The sequence below is a fragment of the Triturus cristatus genome, chromosome 10, assembly GCF_964204655.1.
Source record: "Triturus cristatus chromosome 10, aTriCri1.1, whole genome shotgun sequence".
NCBI classification, from domain to species: Eukaryota; Metazoa; Chordata; class Amphibia; order Caudata; family Salamandridae; genus Triturus; species Triturus cristatus.
The window spans coordinates 1,073,099,814-1,073,124,177 of NC_140593.1; the positions used below are offsets into that span (position 1 = coordinate 1,073,099,814).

The window sequence follows — 24,364 nt, forward strand, 5'->3', positions numbered from 1 at the left end:
GCTGTACACCTCTCTCCTCTGAGCAGAACCAGTAAATGGCAATGTTTCCCTCTCTTTTTTCACACATATACATGTTAATTACAAATCTCAGTGCTTCCCACTTTTTTTCAAATGAAATTATACATTTCTATTGGTTGAAAACTTCAACCCTTTTCCAAATGTACCCTTCCCCCAACTTGACTTCTGCCTGCTACCATAGCAACAGCTCATGGAACACTGCTGTGAGGAGAGAGGTCAGAAGTTCACCACACAATGTTTCAAATCCAAAGACCAAGAGTGCTTCACCTATCCAACCTAACAGCAAATCCAAACTAATCTTCTGTGTGAACACAATTTGCTGAACCAATACAAAACATGCTTCTAAAAATGTACACATACAGCCTACTTTTTACTGTAAAAAGATTTGAATCAGCCAATGAGTTCTTTTTATTTAAAAAAAATATGTATGCCTCCATTTTCCAACTGTCTTTCATTTCATATTGCCATTCTACTGAAAGACACCTTCTGAGTGCATCCAGATCTCCTTGAAAGATGTTCACAGTGAGGATTGTAGGTCACAGCTATGTCTTCTGGAGTGAAAAGTATGCAGAAAACAGAGGTATGGTGAGAGACCTTGCTTTGCCAAATGTAGACATTAAATGGATTGGTCAGAGAGGGTTAAAGTGGCACCAATTATTGCCTTTGGTGAAAACCTTTCAACATCTCCCACAGTCTAACCTTCTTATTGTGCACTGTGGTGGAAATGACCTAGGCACTTTAACTGGTGTAGGTCTGGAAATGCTTATTAAGGACACTTTTGTGCAATTGATGTCGCTTTTTCCTCAATCTGCCTTTGTATATTCTAACATATGCCAAAGGCAAAAGTGGAACTGGTCCAACCAATTTTGTCCGCTGATTGACAAAGCAAGAAAGCACGTCAACAAATCTATTTCTGCTTTCCTCAGAGACTATGGTATGGGTTCTATATACCACAACAACTTGCGTTACAACATGCAAGGCATTTATAGAAGAGACGGTGTACATTTCACTGATGAAGGCAACAGAGTCTTCCTCTTGAACTTTAGACTCTGCATCGGTACTTACTTATAGGTACCAAAAAACACTTCATAAACACAACGGCTCTTTTTAGAGCCCCCTAATATCTTAACACTTAAATTTGTTTTTTTCTTCTTTTTTTTTTATTGTTTTTTTTTTCTACCGTACGCATACGGTAAGCTTACCGTACGCGCACCCCGCGATTTTAAAAAAAAAAATTTAAATGTATTTTTCATACTTTTATGACCTTCTTGGACCCCCTGACAAACGCTAGGGGGTCTGCAACTCTCTTCGTTGCCCCCTTTCCACGTTCTCCTCCTTTGTTTATCAGTGTGAGACACACAAAATGGAGGCCAACACTTCCTGATTTCGACCGATTCGAATGTTTACAGTCATGTAACCACCAATCAGAATTAAGCTGGCGCACGGCAGCGTGCGCGTACGGTAAGCTTACCGTACGCGCTCGGAGCGCGCCTATAGATATATATATTGATTTAAATGCTATTTTCTCAGCAAATACTGAACACATTTACACCAGACCTACAAAAGGCACATCCCTGACCTGAGGACTACCTCTCTGCCAAATTTCAAGTAATTCTGTTCAGCCGTTCGGGCTGTAGCTTGGACTAAAGGTCCTATGGAAAAATGCATGGGGAAAACACATTTTGGGACCCCCCTTTTTCTCAGCCCCCGCTTGACGAATCCCCCCGAGACTTTCAGGGTAAGAGCGGAGCGGAGCGCCCCACCTATTTTGAAAATTTCGCCAGGATTCGTCAATCTGCGCCAAAGTTATTCAAAATAGAATGTTGCGGATTTCCTATGGAAACACGGTCCTAACTATAACTACCTACTGGCGACCGCCAGTAGGTAATATATATACATATATTATTAATTGACCAGAAGTTATTATTATATGCTTCACAATTTTATTTCTAATTAATGTATGAGAATCATGATTTAAGATGTGATATTGATTAACAACAACAATTAATTGAATTAAGGTTGTTTTGCACATTTAAATATGGCGCCCATGAATTACGGGGTAGTCCTTTCTTTGTTTTGATGTATCGTATCTTTATGAACATTCGCCTCAGAAACGCAAGCTGACACTGACAAAGGCTACGGCTGAAACGCGTCTGTTTCTGTGAATTATTTTGCACCGAATAAATCCTTGAGTGGGTTGACACCAATGAGAGTGCTGGTCCTTTCTGTCGTCAAAACTACAGTAGAGCGTCAATTTGTAAGCGGCTCGCCACCACTGGACCGGGCACCCGCTCCTTGGAGAGTGCGGGTTTCTAACGGCGAACTTGGAGCGAAGAAAAATTTGGAAACGAACCCGCACCGCCAGAACAAGCTGCTGGCCCTACCACCGGTGGAAAACTGAGCGGAGACATCTGTACTCTACACGACTCGGAGGTAGGGAGCCATCACTATCACCAGTACTATCAGCTTGTATATCACGGCATGAGCGAGTTGGGGGTGCACAAAACGATAAGGACAAATGTACAGTGAAACGGCACGTCGAGAGGCGGCGACCAGAATTTTTAAAACCCGTCCCAGGGGGGACACACAAGGTGCCAACCAAACGGAGAATGCTGCTCAAACTAGCATAAAAGCAAAGTACCAACAATTAGAGAGACTCCACAAAAGGGAGATTAGAAAGTGGTGGGAAGCTACCTCTTTGGAGAACTATGTTGAGGTAAAGAGGGTTCCACGCGGTTTACGAATATACACTGTTCCAGCGTATGAAAACCCGGACCCTGACCTTCTAAGCGAATGGGCGGAATATACGGCGGAATCTTCGCATGGAATGCTTAAGATTCTAATCAAATTCGCCTGGAGAGACCGGGAAAAAGCCCTTAAAGATATAGAGCTTCTTGAAAACAGCATCCTTGAAACTGTAGAAGTGGACAAACACGAGGAAGAAAAACATACTATAAAGAAACGTCTAACTGCATACGAGCAAAAGATTCAAACAAGAAAGCAACAGAAATTTGAGAGAGACACCCGTGATTATGAACAAGGAAGGGTATTAACCTTCGCGAGGAGGTACGATATACCACGCAGAGATCTGAAATTATCAAAACAGAAGGCAACAGTCACCAAAGATACCTCAGAATCAGAAATCACCAGCGCAGAACAATCTGAGGAGGAGGGGAGCAGTATAAACGTGCAGACAAATCAGCCTTCTTTTCACGAGGAGTTCAATCTCATCAGACAGACATGGCTGAGAGGGGGGAAAGGAAGACCCCCGGATCAGTCACAAAAAGCAAACGAAGCAAGAGGAGAGGCGGCAGGAAGCACTGGAAGAGGAAGACCTACGAGATCACGGAGAGGCCGGACCAACAAGCAATAGAGGACAATCTAACAATTGTCAATTTATCTTCCAAAATACTAACACCAGATGAAGAGAAGGTATTGCAACTTGGTTTATCATTCTGCCCGACAAACAATTATGAATTCACTCAAACACGTATTGATCTTTTTAAGTTTATTCGGAAGATCAAACTGCTGAAGTTCTTCAAATTGAGAACTCTGGGTGACCAATCAATGAGGAATATCAGAGACGATCAAACGGGAGCTAATGAACCGGAACCATTTACAATTCAAGACTTGGAAACTTTAGCGGTTCTTGAGGAATTAAGCAATGAGGGCAGTACACAACCAGATATCCAAATGGATGACACCATGAGAGCTGCAGAAATGGGGATAACACAAGTGGGAGAAAAGAGTCCCTTCAAACCAGCTTCGCGTTTCTGCCCACAATTACCAACTGACGCAATAGACATTTTTTCGGAGGCTGTAATCAAGGAACTACGGGTCCTGAGAAAGGACGAAGAAAAATCGAAAGGACTTAAAAAGTGGAACCTAACATACAAACAAAGAAGAGCCTTAGAAAGTCTGAAGCGAGATAACACCATTATAATAAAACCATCGGACAAAGGGGGCAATATTGTCCTCCAATCCAGAGACGATTATTATAAAGAGGCCTTACGACAACTTGAGGATAGAGATCACCACAGAAGAAGAGTACAAGAAAAGTATTCTAGAATATGCCACCCTGATCAAGAAATGGCATGACAGAGGAATCCTATCTAGTGGAGAAATACTGTTCCTACAGAATCAATATCCAACACTACCTACCTTCTACCACCTGCCAAAGATTCATAAAGATGCCTCTAGACCACCAGGGAGACCTATTGTGTCATCGATTGGAGGACTAACGGAGAACATGTCTAAATTTATTGACTATTTTCTGGCACCATTTGTTAAACAACTAAGCTCCTATACTAGAGACACGAAAGATTTTTTGAAACAAATTCAGGATATTGGTTGGGAGGAGGATTTGATTATGATTACGTTAGACATCAGTATTCTCTATACTAGCATTAGACATCAAGACGGCCTAGAAGCTGTTAGAAACTTCCTAAAACTACGACCAGCAAAGTATCTGGAACATAGTGAAATGTTATTAGAATTCATCACTTTCTGTCTGAATAATAACATTTTTACCTTTCAAGACCAGAAGTACCGGCAAACACAGGGCACGGCGATGGGCACCTGCTTCGCCCCCAGCTACGCAAATCTTTTCGTAGGCTGGTGGGAGAAGCAGGTGGCCTGGTCCGATAATGAGAATGGGTGGATTGACAAAATAATCTGTTGGCGGAGGTATATTGATGACCTCTTCATTATTTAGAGAGGGTCATCTGCATCAGCTGAACAATATATTTCCGCCCTCAACACTAATAATTTAAATCTAAAATTCACCAGCGACATAAGCTCAAAAGAAGTGAACTTCTTAGATCTAAGGGTTTTTGTTAATGAAGGCATGATCCAAACGGCCCTATACCGTAAAAAAACAGCAGGGAACTCAGTTCTGCATGGGCGTAGCGGCCATCCAAGGTCTCTTATAAAGAGCATCCCGTATGGAGAGCTACTCCGAATCAAAAGGAATAGCTCTCAAAAAGTGGATTATGAAGTAGCTGCTAGTGATAGCATCAATCGATTCAAAGTAAGAGGCTACTCACAAAAAACACTGCAATTGGCAAAAGAAAAGGCTGACATCAAAGAAAGACAAATTTTGTTAAATGAAATAACTGCTAGGAAACCAGAAGAGGAAATGGTTAACTTGAGATTGATTACTCGTTACTCATCAGCAGCAAACAAATTGAGAATAATTCTCAATAGGAACTGGAAAATCCTGAAATCTGACAACATAGCGGGGAAAGAACTTACGGATTACCCACAGATAACACTTAGAAAGGCAAGATCTATTAAAGACAGGCTAGTACGAAGCCATTTCTCGAAACAGATCTCGGATAGTAGCTTACAGAACCTTCATGGTTCTTTTCCATGTGGGAAATGTAAAGCCTGTAGCTCAAGCAAAAAAGTCCTCTGCTATCAAATACCTGGTTACCAACACAGTAACAAAATTTCAAAATTTATGACATGCACCACGCCATACGTGGTATACTGCCTAGAATGCCCATGTGGCTATCGCTATGTAGGCAGCACTGTCAATGCAGTCAAAATGCGGGTACTCGAGCATCAAAGGGCGATTGCTAACAAGGACGAGAACTATCCTGTTGCCCGCCACTTTGCCAGCTATCATAACAGCAACAGATCACTTTTGAAGTACTTCTGTCTAGACTGTGTTCCCAAAGATGTCAGAGGGGGAAACAGGGAGAAAAGGCTGCGACGTCTGGAGTCAAGATATATTATTGAACTCCAGACCAAGCACCCTCACGGGCTCAATGCTGGTGAAGAGTTGATAACTCACCTCTAAGATGTCCATTAATGAATGCAGCATTACCTAACACCTTGGCACCTAGAGAGAATAAAAAACGATAACATCATAACAACATAAGCCCATCCAGGGCAGTATAACAAATATAAACACCGGTATGTTTAGCCGGAATTATTAATTGACCAGAAGTTATTATTATATGCTTCACAATTTTATTTCTAATTAATGTATGAGAATCATGATTTAAGATGTGATATTGATTAACAACAACAATGAATTGAATTAAGGTTGTTTTGCACATTTAAATATGGCGCCCATGAATTACGGGGTAGTCCTTTATTTGTTTTGATGTATCGTATCTTTATGAACATTCGCCTCAGAAACGCAAGCTGACACTGACGAAGGCTACGGCTGAAACGCGTCTGTTTCTGTGAATTATTTTGCTCCGAATAAATCCTTGAGTGGGTTGACACCAATGAGAGTGCTGGTCCTTTCTGTCGTCAAAACTACAGTAGAGCGTCAATATATATATATATATATATATATATAAACTCCACTAGTGCCTCGGTAAACCCACCACCTCCAGAACGAAGGGCGCGTCGGCGTTACGGACCTCCGAAACTCGGTCCAAATATGCCACAAAATCCCAACAAAGGAGAGTCGACGCAAGCCTGCTGGGCAGGCGAAACGCGTCTGACATTAACAGCTGACAATAAAGCAGATTAACTGAACGACACGGCGTCGACTCTCCTTTGTTGGGATTTTGTGGCATATATATATATATATATATATATATATATATATATATATATATATATAATTCCACGAAGTTACTCCTTCTGAAGTTCAAGCCCCTTTTGGAGGGGTGGCGCGGACCGGCGGAGACAACCGGCAATACTATCATCAAAATTTGGAGTTCCAAACGCGCTCTCGGAGACAAATAATCACCAGGGAAACGGGAGGTCACGTAGACACAGGTAGGTTTATTTACGTCATAAACCTGCTGCAACGCGTTTCACCCACGAACGGGCTTGTTCACACAGCGTGCTCAAAACAAATGCCACATTACATACTGTTTCGTAAAGACTTAGTTGTCATAGAAAGAGGACTTCGTGAATCACACTCATCGGTACACGTATCAACAAAAAGTAAGTTGCATACAGCGCCATGTTGGACTCTGATTGTACTGCTGGTCAGTATTGATTAATAAACATTAAATGCATTTGAGTCTAAGCAAATAATAACTTTACACAGTGGAAAGTTAGATTCTAGGTTGCGTAAATGCTCGTGAGGTTGTGTGTTGATTTGCCCTGTGTTCTGTGACATTTTCCGTGTGAGATCCAATGCGGCACTATGTAGTCTAGCACAGTTTCTTTCGCTTTGTACAAATGAAACTTTATACAGCCTCGTGGTAAAAAACACATCACGTTCTGTTCGCCCTATAGTGGCAAGAGACTGCCTATAATTGAATCAGTTTACCGTCATATGTGCACGCATGCCCCCGGGACGTATCAATTATATAAACACCCTTGTGTATAAAGGGGGGCTGACCAATCAATTATGCAAGTGTGCCGATGCAAGAGTAACATGTAGATTGAGAGAAATGCTATATTTGTCACAGAACACAGGGCAAATCAACACACAACCTCACGAGCATTTACGCAACCTAGAATCTAAGAGTTTGTGTCTATCATTTTCCTTACGAGTTACACAAGAATAGCATTTCTAACTTTACCGCTTTATCTAGTCACGCTATTCCATTACCTTTGTGAATGCCATTTTCCACTGTGTAAAGTTATGATTTGCTTAGACTCAAATGCATTTAATGTTTATTAATCAATACTGACCAGCAGTACAATCAGAGTCCAACATGGCGCTGTATGCAACTTACTTTTTGTTGATACGTGTACCGATGAGTGTGATTCACGAAGTCCTCTTTCTATGACAACTAAGTCTTTACGAAACAGTATGTAATGTGGCATTTGTTTTGAGCACGCTGTGTGAACAATCCCGTTCGCGGGTGAAACGCGTTGCAGCAGGTTTATGACGTAAATAAACCTACCTGTGTCTACGTGACCTCCCGTTTCCCTGGTGATTATTTGTCTCCGAGAGCGCGTTTGGAACTCCAAATTTTGATGATATATATATATATATATATATATATATGTTTTTAGAACAGTACTCTTAAACATGTTTTCAAAATATGTGATATAATTTCAAATATATGTTTTTAATAATAGTGTTACTTTATATATATGTATGTATACATTTACACAATCATGTGTGTTTATACAAGTATATATTTTATAAAGTGTTTAATGTTAGCTACATTTATTTAATTTATATTATATTAAGGTTACATATTAAAATATTTAAGATTCACTATTTTAAAATATATATATTAAAATCAATATATTTGTATGTATTTTAACTATATTAGTGTAAAATGATATGTTTTCGATATTTGTGTACTCACTATTGTAAGTATAGGAAAACAATTTTTTGTATTCAATATTTTTGACACAATATTTTTTGTCACGATATTGTGGGTTCTAATATTATGTTAGTTATCTGAAAATATATGGTTTATTCCATATGGAATTGGGGTTCCTGGCCGCAGCTGAATCATCATCAAAGCCTCCAGAGGTCACGAAATGGAAAGTCACGTTTCTTTTCAAGTAAAAATGTATCGTCCTCCTGACAATGATGTTGGAAAGTGCTCCCTCCACACTATCACACTTGAAACACAGTCAACAACCTGTGTACAAAAGTGGAATGAGTCGACAGACCACTTCGTGCTAATGAAAAATGATGTGCGGTTCAGAGGTGCACCGGGTATGAAGCTCATTAATGCACATAGAAGAAACTAAGGGAACTAGAAAGTAGGTCTTCAAAAAGAGGAGCTTCAGGCTTTATGAAGTCACATAGTTAAAGATTTGTTCATCACTCTAGTCAGATCCTGACATGGTAACAGGTGAATCAAAGGCATCAGATGTTTTTTGACCACTTTCCTGGTGATGGATAAGGGCACCTCATGCCTGATCCACTAGACGTTATAGGCTGCAAGTCCACCTATCAACCTTTGTCCAGCTGAACGCCTGATCACTAGATGTGTAGGAAATGGCATTCAAGCATTCACTTTGCACGTGAACTGGTGAGTATTCTTTGGAAAGTCCTAATAATAGGAAGCTAGCTACTTGTTCCTGCCACTCACAGGCCTTAGTTTACTGAAAAGAGGCTAAGCTGATCAAAAACTAGGTTATCAGACAGGAAGCACTAAATCGGAGTGATTGTAGGAAGACTTGCAGGACTCTCATAGAGGCTCTCATTCGTCAGCTGTGACATTAGGGTCATGAAAGACAGCGCCTCAGTGGCCTAGGCTAACACCAAGTAGTTACTGTTGGTGGGTTCAGATCATCGTACTCATTAGTACTGACGTGGCATACATACCTGTTCCCACACCCTATACAAAACATGGAGGAGGCAGCAGAAAGGAGTCCCAAATGAAGTCTTGTCTACCTGTGGTGACAATGCTACAGCACGTGAGTGGCTGTGTAACCAGTTGTGGCAGAAGAGACAGAAAGGGTAGGCGGGTGAATGCACTTTGGTTCCATGAGCTAGACAAGAAATATATAAAGCACTGACAGCTGCTGGAAGCTGGGGAGGGTGGAGAGGAGTGCCAGCGCAGTCTCGCAGACCCAACACTTCTCATTCAAACCATCCAGGAAAGACTCTAAGCTGAGTAAGGATGTCAGCGTTAAAGTGAGTTGATTGTTTGGATCAGATAGTGTGGTGCGAATACAGTTTGCCCCGGCATCTGAACAGTGTTTGAGCAGCATGTAGAACTGAGTGCCTGCCACAAACAGTAATAGCACCAGCCTTAATAATTGTGACTAAAGGTCAAATAATTGTGACTAAAGGTAAACAGTGGGGAGATTATCATTAGCAGCACACCAGTGAATATAGCAGAAATGCAACGGAGACTGCGCCGAGCCACAGAAAACAGCAAATGCCAAAAGCACTTGTGCATTCAGAGTTAGCACAAAGATTGTGTGCAGAACAACAAGCATTAGATCAGCCAACAATGAACTGGAGGTTGAGGGAGAAGACTTGACAACAAGGGAATGGGACTCAACTTTGGTTGTATCACTCTGTGGTCCTTTTCCTCTTTTGTCTTCTTCCTAATTGTAGCAGCTGCAACAGGTAGGTAGGTGGTCAGGTGGAAGATACAACGATATTAGTCTCCGTAGAAGTAGAATGCCTGTATCATCATCCATTTTTCTCTGGTGTTTGTCTCATTGTGTTTTGAAATTTTAGGACGATGGGATTGGGGGTCACTGTGGTTTTAGTGGTTGTAGGTGTTAGCAGTAGCAGCACATTTGAAGCATTAGTACGGAATCTCAATTGCATCTTTTTAGCACCATATGTAAGCATTAACGTTGTGGCAAGAGTTTCATCTATTTGACCCTAATCGTCGTTATCATTAATAAAATTCATCGTTAATTCATCAGCGATTTGTCCTAATATTTGCATTACCACACTATGAAAATGCCTGTAGCCCAACAATTTGTCTCTGAAAATGTCAGTAAATAGACTGTGAATGTACATATTTCTTTTTTTCTACCATAAGAAAGAGTTTTTTAAGCATGCACAAAATTTGCAGCGGAACATGAGATGCAATTCTTTCATTTTTTCAGATGTCTAACGTTCACTAGAATTTGTGTTGTTTCAAAATTTGACTTTGTTGTAAACCAAACACCAAGAGACCACCATGGACTATAACTGTCTTACCTTCTGGGCATTATTGGTTGAGACTTCTGTAATGCCTGCAATTTGTATGTTTCCCCTAGAGTCCTCTCTCAGCTCCAGATATCCAGATGAAGGGTTCAAAAGGTCACGAATCAGCTCATTATAAATCTGAATTTTGGATAAAACACTGTAGTTAGAATGATTAAGCTCTAATACCTGGGTCTGCAGAAGCAATGCATGAGAGAGCCTTAGAACTACTATTGGCACTAACATGTAATACCTTGAGGAGTAGTGAATGACAGGAAAAAACATCATATTGATTCAAGAACTCATAGCGCTCCTTCCATCGCAAGTGGTTAGGTATAACAGCCAGGCAGGACCATAAAGGCTTTCTAAAAAGATTTATGTAAGTATACAATTATTTGGAGCCCTCGTTATGTGAGGGTTCCTCTACTCATGAAATCCACCCATCAATAACCAACAGTCAAATCCAATTCATACATGTTTTTTAATCATATGGAAGATACTAGCACAACCAAACCTAATTGATGGAATGGCTGTATGGATTCTCTCATGTAGGGAAGAGTAGGGAATAAAGAGTACTGAAATTACCTTCAAGATTACTTTTCTTTACTCACCACTCAACCTCCTTATCAAATGGTTGTGAATCTAATTTCTAAACCTCGAACTCGGGAAAAGATATCATAAGCCTGAACTGGCTCTAAGTAAACTGAATGAATATAGCTTCCTGGCTTATATACACATTATGTCTGGAAGATGTTTCTAGAGTAATGCTGGCAAAAAGAATGTGGAGTAGCCCAGTTTGCTTCCCCACAAATGTTTGTGACAGGAGCATGTCTTTGGAAGTACAGCTTTGCTGCCTTTGTGAAATGAACAGAGTCTGAAGAAGATGAACTCCCATATTGTCATAGGATTTAGAAATGTAACAGACTATCTTCGTGGCCATAATGTCTTGTAACAGGTTGTTGACTGTAGCGAAATGAACGCATGCAGCAAAAAGATTCTTGTGGACTCTGAAGGGTTATGTACTGTTGAGGTAATGCAGGAATCCAGGCATTTATCCAGAAACTTTGCAATGAAATAAGGGACCATCTGAAGTACAGCTTTGTTTCTTTTGAGAAACAGTTACAGCTCTTCGGCTAAAAGAGCGTTAAGCTTGCTAGTCTTGCCGGCATAAGCCATCACCTCCCAAAAAGCTTTTTGCAGACAAGTCTGCCTATGTCGTAGGAGGTCATAGAGTGCTTAATGAAAGAGGAGGGCCAAAACCAAATTCTGGTCCAAAGCCTAATGACATAATCTTAATCATTTACATTTACATTGTCCACTGTTAGAATCATTCCTAGGGGCATACATGATGGTTTGTTTCCTTCATAAACGCCCAGACATGTGAAATCAAGCTGTCCAGGAACCAGGCCTTTGAATAGAGGAATGAAGTATTGTTTGTCCCTGCTGGCCTAAGGGAGTAACTGAAAATTATTCTCTGAGAGGAACTGAAGTTTAGGTATTTACATTTAGCGATACCAAATGTAGGGGCATATTATCAAGGGACAGCGATAAATAACGCAAAGCGCGCTTAGCGCTTTTTTATTTATCGCCATCTTTCTCTGGAATTTATCGCCCTGGTAGCGCATTATTAACAACGCGTTTCTCCAGGGCGATAAAATTTCTACCGATAGCGGGGAAATCGCTGTTTTGCAGGGAACATCGCTGGTTTCGAGCGATGTTCCTTGCAAAACGGCGATAACCTTGCTGATACGACCCTGTGGTTGTATCAGCATAATCCACCCCCAATGATAGGGATAGGTAAGCCTGAATTTTAGCAGACATTAGTTTCTGGCGAAAATAGCGGTTTTCTCCAAAAACTAACGTCTGCTTAAATGCTGGGGCAGCCTTGTAAATATCGCGATGTGCACATCAGCGATATTTGCAAGGTTGACCTGTCCAGTGATGCCCATGCAAGGGAGGCGTCGGGTAAAAGGGTGCTACCCTCTTGTAAATAGGGCGAAAAGATTATCTCCACTTTTTTGGCTTTTAAAGCCAAAAAAGCGGAGATAATACCCCTGTTAATATGCCCCGTGGGTTGTAAAAATTAAACTGGAGTTGGGCAACGTTTTGAATTTCAGAGGAGTTTTGATGGATGAGAGGAAACAGGAGAACCCACAATGTTCTCAACTATTCCAGGACTAAAGAATTTCCCAAACATTTCTTCCAAATGCAATATAGGGTGCAAACTCCTGACATATATTTCTGGTAGGTAGGTAGGTAAAGCTTTATTCGATAAAAAATATCATAAAAGCACAACATACAATAAAGTTAAAAAGGATCAAGTAAAACATTGACAAATAAAAAGAATTAATCATAAGTGTATCTAAAAATGGACTATGTCACAGAATAAAACACTATATACAAGAGACACGAATTTAATTGTGAAGGGATTGGTAGAAAAGAATAAAAACCGGACCTCAACAACATTTCAATGCGTAAAAGTGGCAAGTTTTATTTTCCTCAACAGCCAAGCGCAACCCAGGTTCTTGGCCAATCCACATACTACAGTAAGAGACGAGCTATCTGTTTTTAAAATACGCAACACAGTTACATAGTCTCTGGAGCCCAGAATTCTGCAAATTGGTCTCAGCCACTTGGATCTCGCTCTTCTATAAGTGTAGCAGGCAAAAAGGAAGTGGGGAATAGTCTCCTTCGGAGATGCACAACTTGGGCAACCAGATGATGTAAGTATGTGACCCTTCCAACCAGCCGTAATGGAGTTGAGAGGTAAGGTTCCTAATCTGAATCTCACATACAATGATCTATCCAGTGGAATCTGGATAAAATCAAGATATGGTTCCAATTTGCAAAGTGTCTTGTGCTCAAAATAAGCCTCAGGCAGCTTCCCCATATTACCATTTCTTAACTCTCTATCATTAACCCATCTCCAGTATGCCTTGAGATCCACTTTTGATGGGGGTGTCTGAGATTCCCAACAGGCTTCGTATCCATTTCTCTCAGCAATTGTCTTACATAGGAGATCCATTTTATCCTCTTCCCAGTGTCAGCTAGTGTGAGTTCGCTTAGGGCTGCAGCATACTTGGCAAGCTCCGATGTCCTTCGTAGTCTTGCCCAGAATAATAAAGGTCGAAGTCGTGCAATGTCCTGGATAGAATGTCTGCCTAGATCATAAAACAGTGGTTTTAATGGAGTTGATGTGGGACGAGAGATAAGATCCCTCATGAATTTATTCTCAGACTTAACTAGCTCATGGATGCTCTCGTGACCCCAAATTTCAGCTCCATACATTGTGCAGGATAATGCTTTTGCCTCATATACCACAAGGGCTGGGGCCACTGGTCTACTCGTAGAGAGATGTTGTTCTCTAATAATGGCACCAGAAGCCCTCTTGTGGCATAAGAGCATCTTAGTTAAGTGAGGACTCCACTTCATCCCTTTCACGATCCGGATACCCAAATAATCAAAGGAGTCCACAATATCTAACGGGTTGCCATCCAAAGTAAAAACATTTCTAAAACGTCTTGGAGGATTAATTACCATTAATTTGGTTTTCTCAGTATTTATAGTCAGGCCATAGGACTTGCAAAAGGTACCAAACCTATTTAAAATCTTTTGTACATTTCTGGTAGTGAACAGAGAAGTTGAGAGAAGTGCCAGGTTTTGAACACAAACAGAACGAGATCCCATCCAATGTCCCAGTTGATTAAAGGATTTCATACCGTGGACAATAGCCTTGATTTCCAGGTAATTGAAATGTAGTTCTGTCTTGCATCCAGAGACTATAAATCTTGTTGTAACTTCAGTGAGCTCTCTACCTATGCAGATATGAGTATGTTGTCTCAGTGGCTTCCACAGTCAGAGCCTGAATGGGTGGCCCCTTCAGAAGTTTGAACTCATCAATGAAGGAACTCCATTGCTCGGCTCAAAATTGCAATCGATTTACCCTGTGAGCCAACAGACAGTCCAGTTCTTTGCCAGAATACAAAGAAGAAGCCAAGTTGAGGGAAACACATGTATGCAGAAGGTAATAAGAACACAAAACCTCCTAAACTACTATACCAAAGTCCCATTATGATTAGAAAACTGTTTCAATTATTGTTTTTGGAAATGTATTCTCTGCAGAGGAGTCTATCATTGCTCCTATGAACTGTAACTCTATAGATAGAAAGAGATCAGCCTTCCCATGGTGTATCAAAAATCCTAGATTGAAAAAGGTGTTGTAAACAAATCTAATGTTCTCATTCATCTAAATAAGGGTACAAATAAACACCATGTAGATAACACTACAGCACTACAGACGGAATCTTCATGAACATGGGAGCAGAGGGTAGCCATCTGTACTGATAGTGGTGGTCCTAGTTTGTAAACTCAGGAAGTGGTAATGCTCCTCTCTGACTGGTAAATGGTAGCAGGCTTTCTAACAAAATCTTTAGATATCATCACATACTCAATGTGATGGCTTCCAAGAGCTGTGTGTCGAAGTGGAAAGGCTTCACATGGTGAAGCTGATTGTTTAAAAGATCTAATATCAACTTACTGCTCCCAAACACCTTACGAATAATGAAGTACATTAAGGGGAAATCCCAAACCCTTTTCAAACTCCTAAACAAATTTGAATTCTCCTAAAAGAAAATGTTATGGGATTTCTTCCAAAAGCTCTTGTGATGCACTTTGAAATATTAGAGGACATAATTGTAGGACTAAATGAATTCTCAGGGCCCATCAGTCCTGCGTTATTAGTGTTCTTGATGGTTAAAGGGTGGCAGCTTCCAAGCTATCAGGATACATGTATCAAGATATTTAACTGAACGTCTTGCATCCTTGGGAAATGTTGCTCCAACTTCGTAGAGAATTCTGAGGTTAGGTCAGAAGAGGAAAGGGTGAGTTTTGTCTAGATCAAAATCCATTGACTGGAATTTTGCTGATTTTCCTTACTACTTGGTCTTAAAGCTTGAAAGCTTGAGTGGGATGAACGAAGCTTTGCTTTTGAAGTGTGAAAATTCTTGCACACCAATTCTTGGCTGTTACCCCGTGTCTTTTTCACTTTAATAATGCTCCATCCATTGATGGTAAGAACAAAGTCTTGCTATCAAACTGTACATTTGTTTAATTTTTCCTAGATATCTGGTGAAGACAAGACATCTAAAATTAACCACTTCTGCACATACAAACTGAGCTACTAGTGACCAATGGGCATCTGTCAACCAGAACTTTATTCATGTAAAGTTGTTGCAAGGTTGGCTCTGTGCCCTCTGAATGATAGAATAGAAATTATTCTTCCACATCCAGAGGGAGAAACTCAACAAACTTCCCAGTTTGCATCCTTTTTTGAATAGCAGACATTATGAAAGTGGCATTAATCTAGCGAATAAGCTATGACACATTGTCTTGGTATTAATGAAATAAAGTAAAACATTTAAAATCACACATTGGACAAAAGCAAAGCAAACATTTTTCTGAAACCTTTTACCCTTGCTCTCCCAGACCTTATCTGAAACCAAGATGAGTGGCCAGGACCCTTTCCTTTACCAAGAGACATGGTAAACAATTATGAATGTGCTAGAATAACTATCTTAAATACTGCTGGCTTGCCCTTGGGCATCTCATGTTTAGTATTCTGTCTTGAGTTAGAAAGTTCAGGCATGTATTCTAGAATTCAGAGCACAGACTGACTATTAAGAAAGGTTTCCATAAAAAGTAGTATTTATCCTAATCAAGAAGGTTCTAATTTCAAAAGTAGACCTAAGAAGTTGGCTTCAAAGGTGGAAAAAAGTATAAAGACTCAGTTGTCCTTGCCATAACTCAGTGAAGTGTTTCATAATATGTAACAATTCTCACTCAGTAGCATAATCAAGGATATGTAAGCCTGGATCCACTTTTTGGGGGGTTGAGAACACTACATAGGATCCGCCACATGCGCTGGGTTTGTAGATGGGTTCCAATTAAATTAATTAAGTTTGTGACATAAAAATAAAGGTTATAAATGTAGCAGACTTTTTAAAATGTCCAGTGAAAGCAGAAACCCCCTGAGCGAACTGTAGATAGAAAAGTGCAACAAATGTCACAGTGCAAAGGCATGTTCACTGGATAAAGGCAAAAAAGACATTGCTCAAGTGGATCATCAGTATAGATCTTTTTTTGTAAACAAGTAGAGCAGGATTTGAAAAGAGATTTCTTCTCTTTATCAGACATGATAACAGGTGGCCCAGAAATCAGAGTTTATCCAGAAAATGTACCCTAAAAACAACTTAGTACTCTGAAAACGGAAGGTAGGGTTGGTTCAGTCCTAGGGTAGACAGAATAAGGTCACTGAGAGTGTATAGCAAAACTCTCCTTGAGGATTCCCTCACACACCAACGTGCAGTACAAATGTGAGCTATGGTGGCCTCTAGGGGGAGTAGGAGAGCTAACAGTCCCAACTCATTGGATCACTGACAGAATATTGGAAACAAAAATATTGAGACGTGAATTACAAATAGGTAAGTATAAATTTACTAGTGTTAACTCCACATCTACGTACCTTCAAGATAAATATTGTCAAGGTACATATGTGTGGAGTTATATATAGTAAAACGTTGCTTACCTATAGAAACGTAGCTTCACAATATTTTTGTCCTTGATATTCTTGACACAGTAGTTTGTCCCACAATTTTTTCCCCAATATTCTGTCTAAATGCCAACTCATTGGCTGAAGTTCAGATTATTTCAAATTAGGTGGATGTGCTACTAAACAAACACTGTTGCTGAGGCCTAGGTCCATCTTAACTCCGTTTAATGCTATTAAGGTACGCAGGTATTCCCAGCCTGATGACAGAGAATGAGTCAAGATTGTGAATATGTTTAAAATTCAGTTCTGGAGGAACTGGAAAATTCAGTTTTCTAAAACGGCAAACATGTTTAAAATTCTTTCCCAATAAGTATAAAATACAAATAGCCTATCTGAGCACCAAAGGGCCACGATGGGATAGTGCAGTCTCCAAGATTCATGAAGGGGCAGTGACAGTTTTTCACTGTGTCCAGTGAAGTTAAAGGGACATCAATTCTTTTAGCAGCATTATGATGTAGTGGTGTTTTATGTCAGCGTTACTATGATAAATTTATTTGGCTAATTAGAAAGACAGAAATGATAACTCATATACGCAGTTTTTCTAATCACATTTATTTTCAAATTGAAAGGATGCTACTTTGTTAAATAAATGTTCCAGGATCCTGTATCTTTTGTTTTTTTGTTATTATCATTGTGAATCCTGTGATTGGGAACCAAACTGCCATACAGCCTAATAGTGGTCAGAGAAAAAGAAATGCATTGTTTGTATCACGGGCATTTTTGGCATATCAACTGAATAAGCATACTGTTCCGCCTCTTTTTCAGGAAATGTTGTAGTAGGGGATACTGCATAGTCCCATACTACAAGAGATCGGACAAGACAACAGACAACAAATTGACTGAAAAGTAGTGCTAACAGTTTGTTGACAGACAAAAAACTACAAACTGAACATTTGCTAAAAAAACTGTAGAATGTGTCTAAAAGTCGATGGATGAGGATAATGAGAACATAAATCACCTGCATAGAATTGCAAATGTAAAATATTCTTACCCCCTCCTAGGGTTGCAAATCAGCTGTTCAAGGGATACCCTACAAAACCAAATTTCATTTAACTACTCTTTCGAAGAAATATTTATTTCCACATTACATGGATGGAATGGAGGCTAAGGTAGAGACTCCAGTACACAGATTATCAGGAACAGAAGTAAGTGGTGTTGACTAAGTACCTATATGCTCCTTTTTGTTCTCATTAGTATGCTTTTTGTCCTTCTTCTTAAGATGTTTGAAGTCGGACAGTAGGAAACTCCCAAATCAGATTCATGAACCAGAGATGATACTGATTTAAATCTTGAAGCCTTGCAATCATTCCCTTTTTTGGGGTAAAAGTACAAAAATAGCGGTATTTTTAGGATGTCCCCCAAATACATGTGTCCAGAGACTTCCCTATTAAACAGGCAGAATCAGAACAGATAAACATTACTGCATCTTTTAACAAATCAGGTGTATGTGGCAGGACATGCGATGTCTTAGGGATTTCTAAGGTGAAACGCTATGTACCTTGCTATTTTCTGCACTCTATGAGCTATTGGTCTTTTTAACATTGAACTTGCTGCTATTATCGATTTTATTGTTAATACATATTGCTGCTAACATCGAATCCTAATTTTTAAAAATAACATTGCTAATTCTTTTAATCGTGATATCACTCACCTCAGAATAGTTGTCAGCCTCATTGTAACAGGCAGCACTTCGCGTTCGACCCCGGCGGTTCCCGGAAGTAGATCGGGACCGCACTGCACTCGGGGTTGACGCACCAGACGTTAGGCCGCCACTTCCTACTTAAACCACACTGGAGCGGTCGCGCAGCGGTCGCGCAGCGGACGCATGCAGCGGGCGCGCCGGCGGCGGGCCAAAGGAGCGCCAAAGGCAAGCCCGTCTGCGCCCGTCAACGCCCGGAGCGCGCCCAGCACCAGGACCCCTTGTCCTCGCGCTCCAGGTAGCTATAGCAGGCAAACTTTATTGGATCTAATGCCTGCTCCATGTGCCCACAAAAATCTACTGGTAGCAGAGGCCACAAGAACGGCTGCTAGGTGCTCAGGCTGCACTTTTAGACTGAGCCCTAATCCGCAGAGAAATGATCGAAGATGGAGGACGGGGGGTAGCGCACAAAACAACAAAGAGGCAGAGTCAGCCCCCAGGGAGGATAAGACGGTGCAGACATCCGATTACCTGAAGGGTGACATACCTGAACACATATAGGGCCATATGTAGGTAGCTAAATACCGGTCGGTAACTGCTGAAAATCAGTAAATATCCCGTTACCGACCGATATTTAGGCATTTGAGATGTAGGAGGCATGATTTAAGGATTCGGTAATTTACCGAATCGGTAAGGGAGCGGTAAAATACCGAATCGGTAAAATACAGATTCGGTAAATTTCCGAATCCTTAAATCATATGTAGGGAGCACTCAAGTGAGTGAATTTCAGTAGTAAGGATTCAGTATTTACCACCGACTACAGGTTGATGATAAATAACGAATACCTTTCAAAAAGCTATATTTGGCTGATTTCAAAGTGCCATGTGGCAGACATACTTGCCCTTAGGGCATGTTTGTGCACCACATGTGCACACATGCACGAACCAGGGGTGCAACAGGGTGTCAATGTGACACCCTGCCACCCATGAATATGCTTCCCCTATTACCGATTCGGTATTTACCGATTCGGTAATAGTAAATGGCTTCCCATTCATTCCTATGGGCCTCCAGGCCCATAGGAATGAATGGGAAGGGATGCATTATTACCGATTCGGTAAATACCTATTCATAAATACCGATATTTACCGAATCGGTAATAATTACCGATTGTTTACCTACATACTATTTACCGATTCATAAATACCGAATCGGTAAAATTCGGTATTTATGAATCGGTAAATATAATTTATCTACATATGGCCCTAAATGTCTTCTAATTAACGTCCGGTCCTTAGTTAAGCACAAACATGAACTAGTGGACCTCATTCAGCTCACGGTGCCAGATCTAGTCTTTCTGACAGAAACTTGGACAGACAATGCCTCTATCCCTGGCTGGAATATTGCTGTTCCTGATGGTTATGCATATTCGGCTCAAAACAGAACGTCAGGTAAGGGAGGGGGTATAGCTATTCTCTATCGAGCGAGTTTTAAACTTCATGTAGAGTCTATCTCAACCCACCCGGCAGAGGCATTACAATTTCGTATAAAACTTGACAATGCGCAGATCTTCCAGGGCATACTAATCTACCGCCCCCCAGGCCCAAGGAGCACTTTATCACAATACTTACTGACCCTTTTGGAGTCATATACGGACTCCCACTCACTCACAATCTTGGGCGATTTTAATTATCACCTCGAATTAAATAATAACCTGGATACTATCAGACTCTTAGACAACCTTATGGCCTTCGATCTAAAACAACTGATAACTGAATCTATCCACATAGCAGGTGATATGCTGGATGGGATTTTTACTAACGATCCAGACATTATCCTTTCTCAGTTATTAGATCTGCCATGGTCTGACCACAGGGCTATTTATTTTACTCTTAATAGACCTCAATCCCAGCCTAAAGTACAAGTAAGCTCAGTCAAACGTCAAATAAGATGATGGGGTAATGTCAGAAACTTCAAGTAACACTGGAGTCGACACTGACTCCTATGCCCACTACCTCTGAAAAAGAACTCAAGGAACACTCTGGACAATTGCTGTGAGTTAACTGGAAAATAACAGACGAAGTCTCTTACCCTCAATATAATCTGTACAAGCCCCAGGAGGTGGTCGGTGACAGGCAATGTTCTGTTATCCTCACAACAGTCAATCGAAGGAACAATGGAGAATGGACTGACAACACTCTTAAGGAATTGTAATGGAGTAGTCCCGACTCAAGGAATAAACTTTGAAGTAGACACTATGACTTAAAACCTAGCTATGAGTAACTAATATCGTCCTATTGAACTGACTGAACTGTGAAGGAGTAAGACCCCCAATTCTGGTACCAGAGATAATTAACTAGAATTTCGTGAAGTGGCACCAACTAAATACATACTACGAATTCTTCTATTAAGTCACTTGCCAGAATCCCACGTTGCGCATGCGATAAGAACAACCAAAACAGAAGCGCTGACAGGAATTCCCTCAGAACAAGAACTTCACTCAGAGCCGCGCAGTGACTCCGGTGAAGAGGTCAGTTGAAGTGCGCAGATTCCTGAGCAGCTGTGCGCTTCATCTCCACAGCTGCTCGCGCGCTCTCGAAGACTAGAGCGCTCACTCCTCGCTGTTTGTAATCCCCTTCGGCGGCCATGTTGGAATACTCGCTTCTTCAAGTTCTGTACACAGCGCCGCAGGAACAACGTGGTGACTCTATGCTGCCTTCGCCAACATGGATATTTGGAACCCTGCTTTAATGACCGTTGAGGTTTTGCTGGCACTGATCTAATGCTGGCTATGGTTCTGGAAGTCTTGACAGTACCCCCTTTCAAGAATGTCCCTTCCACAGCGGGCTTGTTGGGGTGTGCCTGATGAAAGGCTTCAACTAGTCGTGGGGCATTTACATGGACTGCTGGTTCCCACGACCTTTCCTCAGGTCCGTACCCCTTCCACTCTATCAAGTAATACAGTTTGTTTCTCGCCACCTTGGAATCTAAGATTCTGCTGACTTCGTATTCTTCGCTCGATTCTACCACTATGGCGGGTGGGGAGTTTTTTAACCTGACCTTGTCTGGACTTTTCTTCAGAAGGGAAACATGGAAGGTCGGATGAATTTTCAATGACTTTGGTAATTGTAACTTCGCCACTACAGGATTTATGATCTTCTGAATTTTAAATGGCCCTATGAATCTAGGCTGGAACTTCCGATTACCCTTTAATCTCAAATGCCTTGTGGATAGCCACACCTGGTCACCTTTTTTAAACTGTGGGCCTTGTCTTCTCTTTTTGTCTGCCTGCTTTTTATAGGATTGTTTGGCCTTGATTAAATTGCTCAAAGCTCTTTTGTAAGAGCTCTGTAATTCTTCCATTACTCTAGCCACGGCAGGGACCTCCCCAATCTGTTTCCCCAGTGTGATAGCTGGATGTCTGCCTGTGTTCAAGTAAAATGGAGTGAACCCTGTGGAATCATGAGTTGCGTTATTGTATGCGAATTCTGCAGTCCACAATAATTCGGACCATTCAACATCCTGCTCTAACAGATAGAGGCGTAAATATTGTTCTAGCTCCTGGTTCAACCTCTCGGTCTGACCGTCTGTCTCGGGGTGATAACTAGTTGAATAACGTGCGTCTATGCCTAAGTTGTGCATAAAGGTCTTCCAAAATTTCGACATGAACTGTGACCCCCTATCTGAAATGATTACTTGTGGAATTCCGTGTGCCCGAATGATGTGCTGGTTGAATGTCTGTACTAATTGCGAAGCTGTGGGTACAGTCTTGAAAGGAATGAAATGTCCCATTTTGGAAAATGAGTCCACCACCACCAAAATCACTGTGTTACCTTGACTAGAGGGCAGATCCACTATTAAATCTAAAGTCACGGTGTGCCAGGGGTAGGGTGCGTTAGGTAAGGGTTGCAATAACCCTTGCGGGGCCTGACGACTGGGCTTCCCTTTGATGCAGATTTCACAGGTCGAAACATATTGTCTTACTTGGGCTGCCAGATCTGGCCACCAAAAGTGTCGCCGGACCAGTTCTTCGGTCTTCTTGACCCCTTTGTGGCCTGCCATCCGATCATCGTGACAACCTCTCAAAGCCTCTTCTTGGAGTGTTCTGGTTGGAAGATATAGCTTGCCTTCATGATATGGGAGTCCTTCGACAAGGTTTCTTTTTCCATCTGCCTCGGCCCACTTACGAAGATCCTCTTCTGACCAGACTTGCTGAATTTGTTCATCGAATTCTTTCATTTGCATGGCTCCGATTATTTGTTTCAATGGGACTATGGGTTCTTCGGCCGAAGGTTTCTCTTCGGCAGTTGGGTTCATGCGCGATAGAGCATCGGCCTTCCCGTTTTTCGCACCTGGTTTGTACGTGATCACGAAGTCAAATTCTGAGAAGTGCAAGGACCATCTCAATTGACGTGGCGAAAGTGTTTTAGCAGACTTTAGAAATTGGAGGTTGCGATGGTCTGTAAACACAGTGACAGTATGCTTGGCCCCCAGTAAGTAGTGTCGCCAATCTTGGAATGCTTCTCGAACAGCCAGTAATTCCTTGTCGGCGATGGAGTAATTGCGCTCCGTGTCCGACAGCTTCCTGGACCGGTAGGCCACCGGATGCAGTTGTCCCGTCGTTTTGTTCCTCTGTGACAAAGTTCCTCCGGTTGCGAAGTCTGATGCATCAGTTTCAACGAAAAAGGCTTGTTCCGGATCAGGGTGCATTAGAATGGGGGCGCTAATGAAGGCCGTCTTCAAGTCCTGGAAGGCTTGTTCTGCAGTTGCAGTCCACACAAATTTTTGTCCCTTCTTTAGCAGGTGAGTGATGGGAGTGACCTTAGACGAGAAATTAGGAATGAACCTCCGGTAAAAATTGGCAAAACCAATAAAACTTTGGATTTCCTTCACACTTCCTGGCGATGACCACTCCTGAATGGCACGGACCTTGGAATTATCCATCTCGACCCCAGCTGCGGACAACATGAATCCCAAGAACTCCACCTTCTCGGCATGAAAAGAACACTTCTCCAATTTCACGTACAAGTGGTTATCCAAAAGCTTCTGGAGTATAGCTCGCACATGCTTGACATGATCTTCCATGTTGTCGGAAAAAATCAATATGTCATCAATATAGACGACAGCCACTCGGTCCAAGAATTCTCTCAGAACATCATTAACGAAGTTTTGAAATGCTGCTGGGGCATTGCTCAACCCATAAGGCATCACTTGATACTCAAACAACCCATACTTGGTTCGAAAGGCTGTTTTCCATTCATCACCCTCGGCCACTCTCACCAAATGGTAAGCTCCACGCAGGTCAAGCTTGGTGTAAATCTTTGCTCCTTTGACTTGATCCAATAGTTGATTGATTAGTGGCAATGGGTACCGATTTTTCACTGTAACTTGGTTCAAGGCTCTGTAATCGATACACGTGCGGAGAGTCCCATCCTTCTTTGGCCGGAAGAAAAGCGGAGACGAAACTGGAGACTGTGATGGCCTTATGAATCCCATCCTGGTAAACTCTTCCAAATACTCTTTGAGGTAGATGTTCTCCTTTTCAGTGAGTGCGTAAACTCGA

The 24,364-nt window shown here is 41.4% G+C and overlaps 1 protein-coding gene across 1 annotated transcript in view; it reads right to left on the reverse strand.

Moving 5' to 3' along the window:
• LOC146796583 (kinesin-like protein KIF19) overlaps nt 1-24,364 on the reverse strand; it is a 1,608,680-nt gene that overhangs the window by 1,017,906 nt on the left and 566,410 nt on the right. Inside the window, exon 7 of the mRNA XM_085629222.1 lies at nt 10,574-10,699. Coding sequence (XP_085485348.1) covers nt 10,574-10,699 — 126 coding nt within the window. The remainder of the gene's footprint in view (nt 1-10,573; nt 10,700-24,364) is intronic.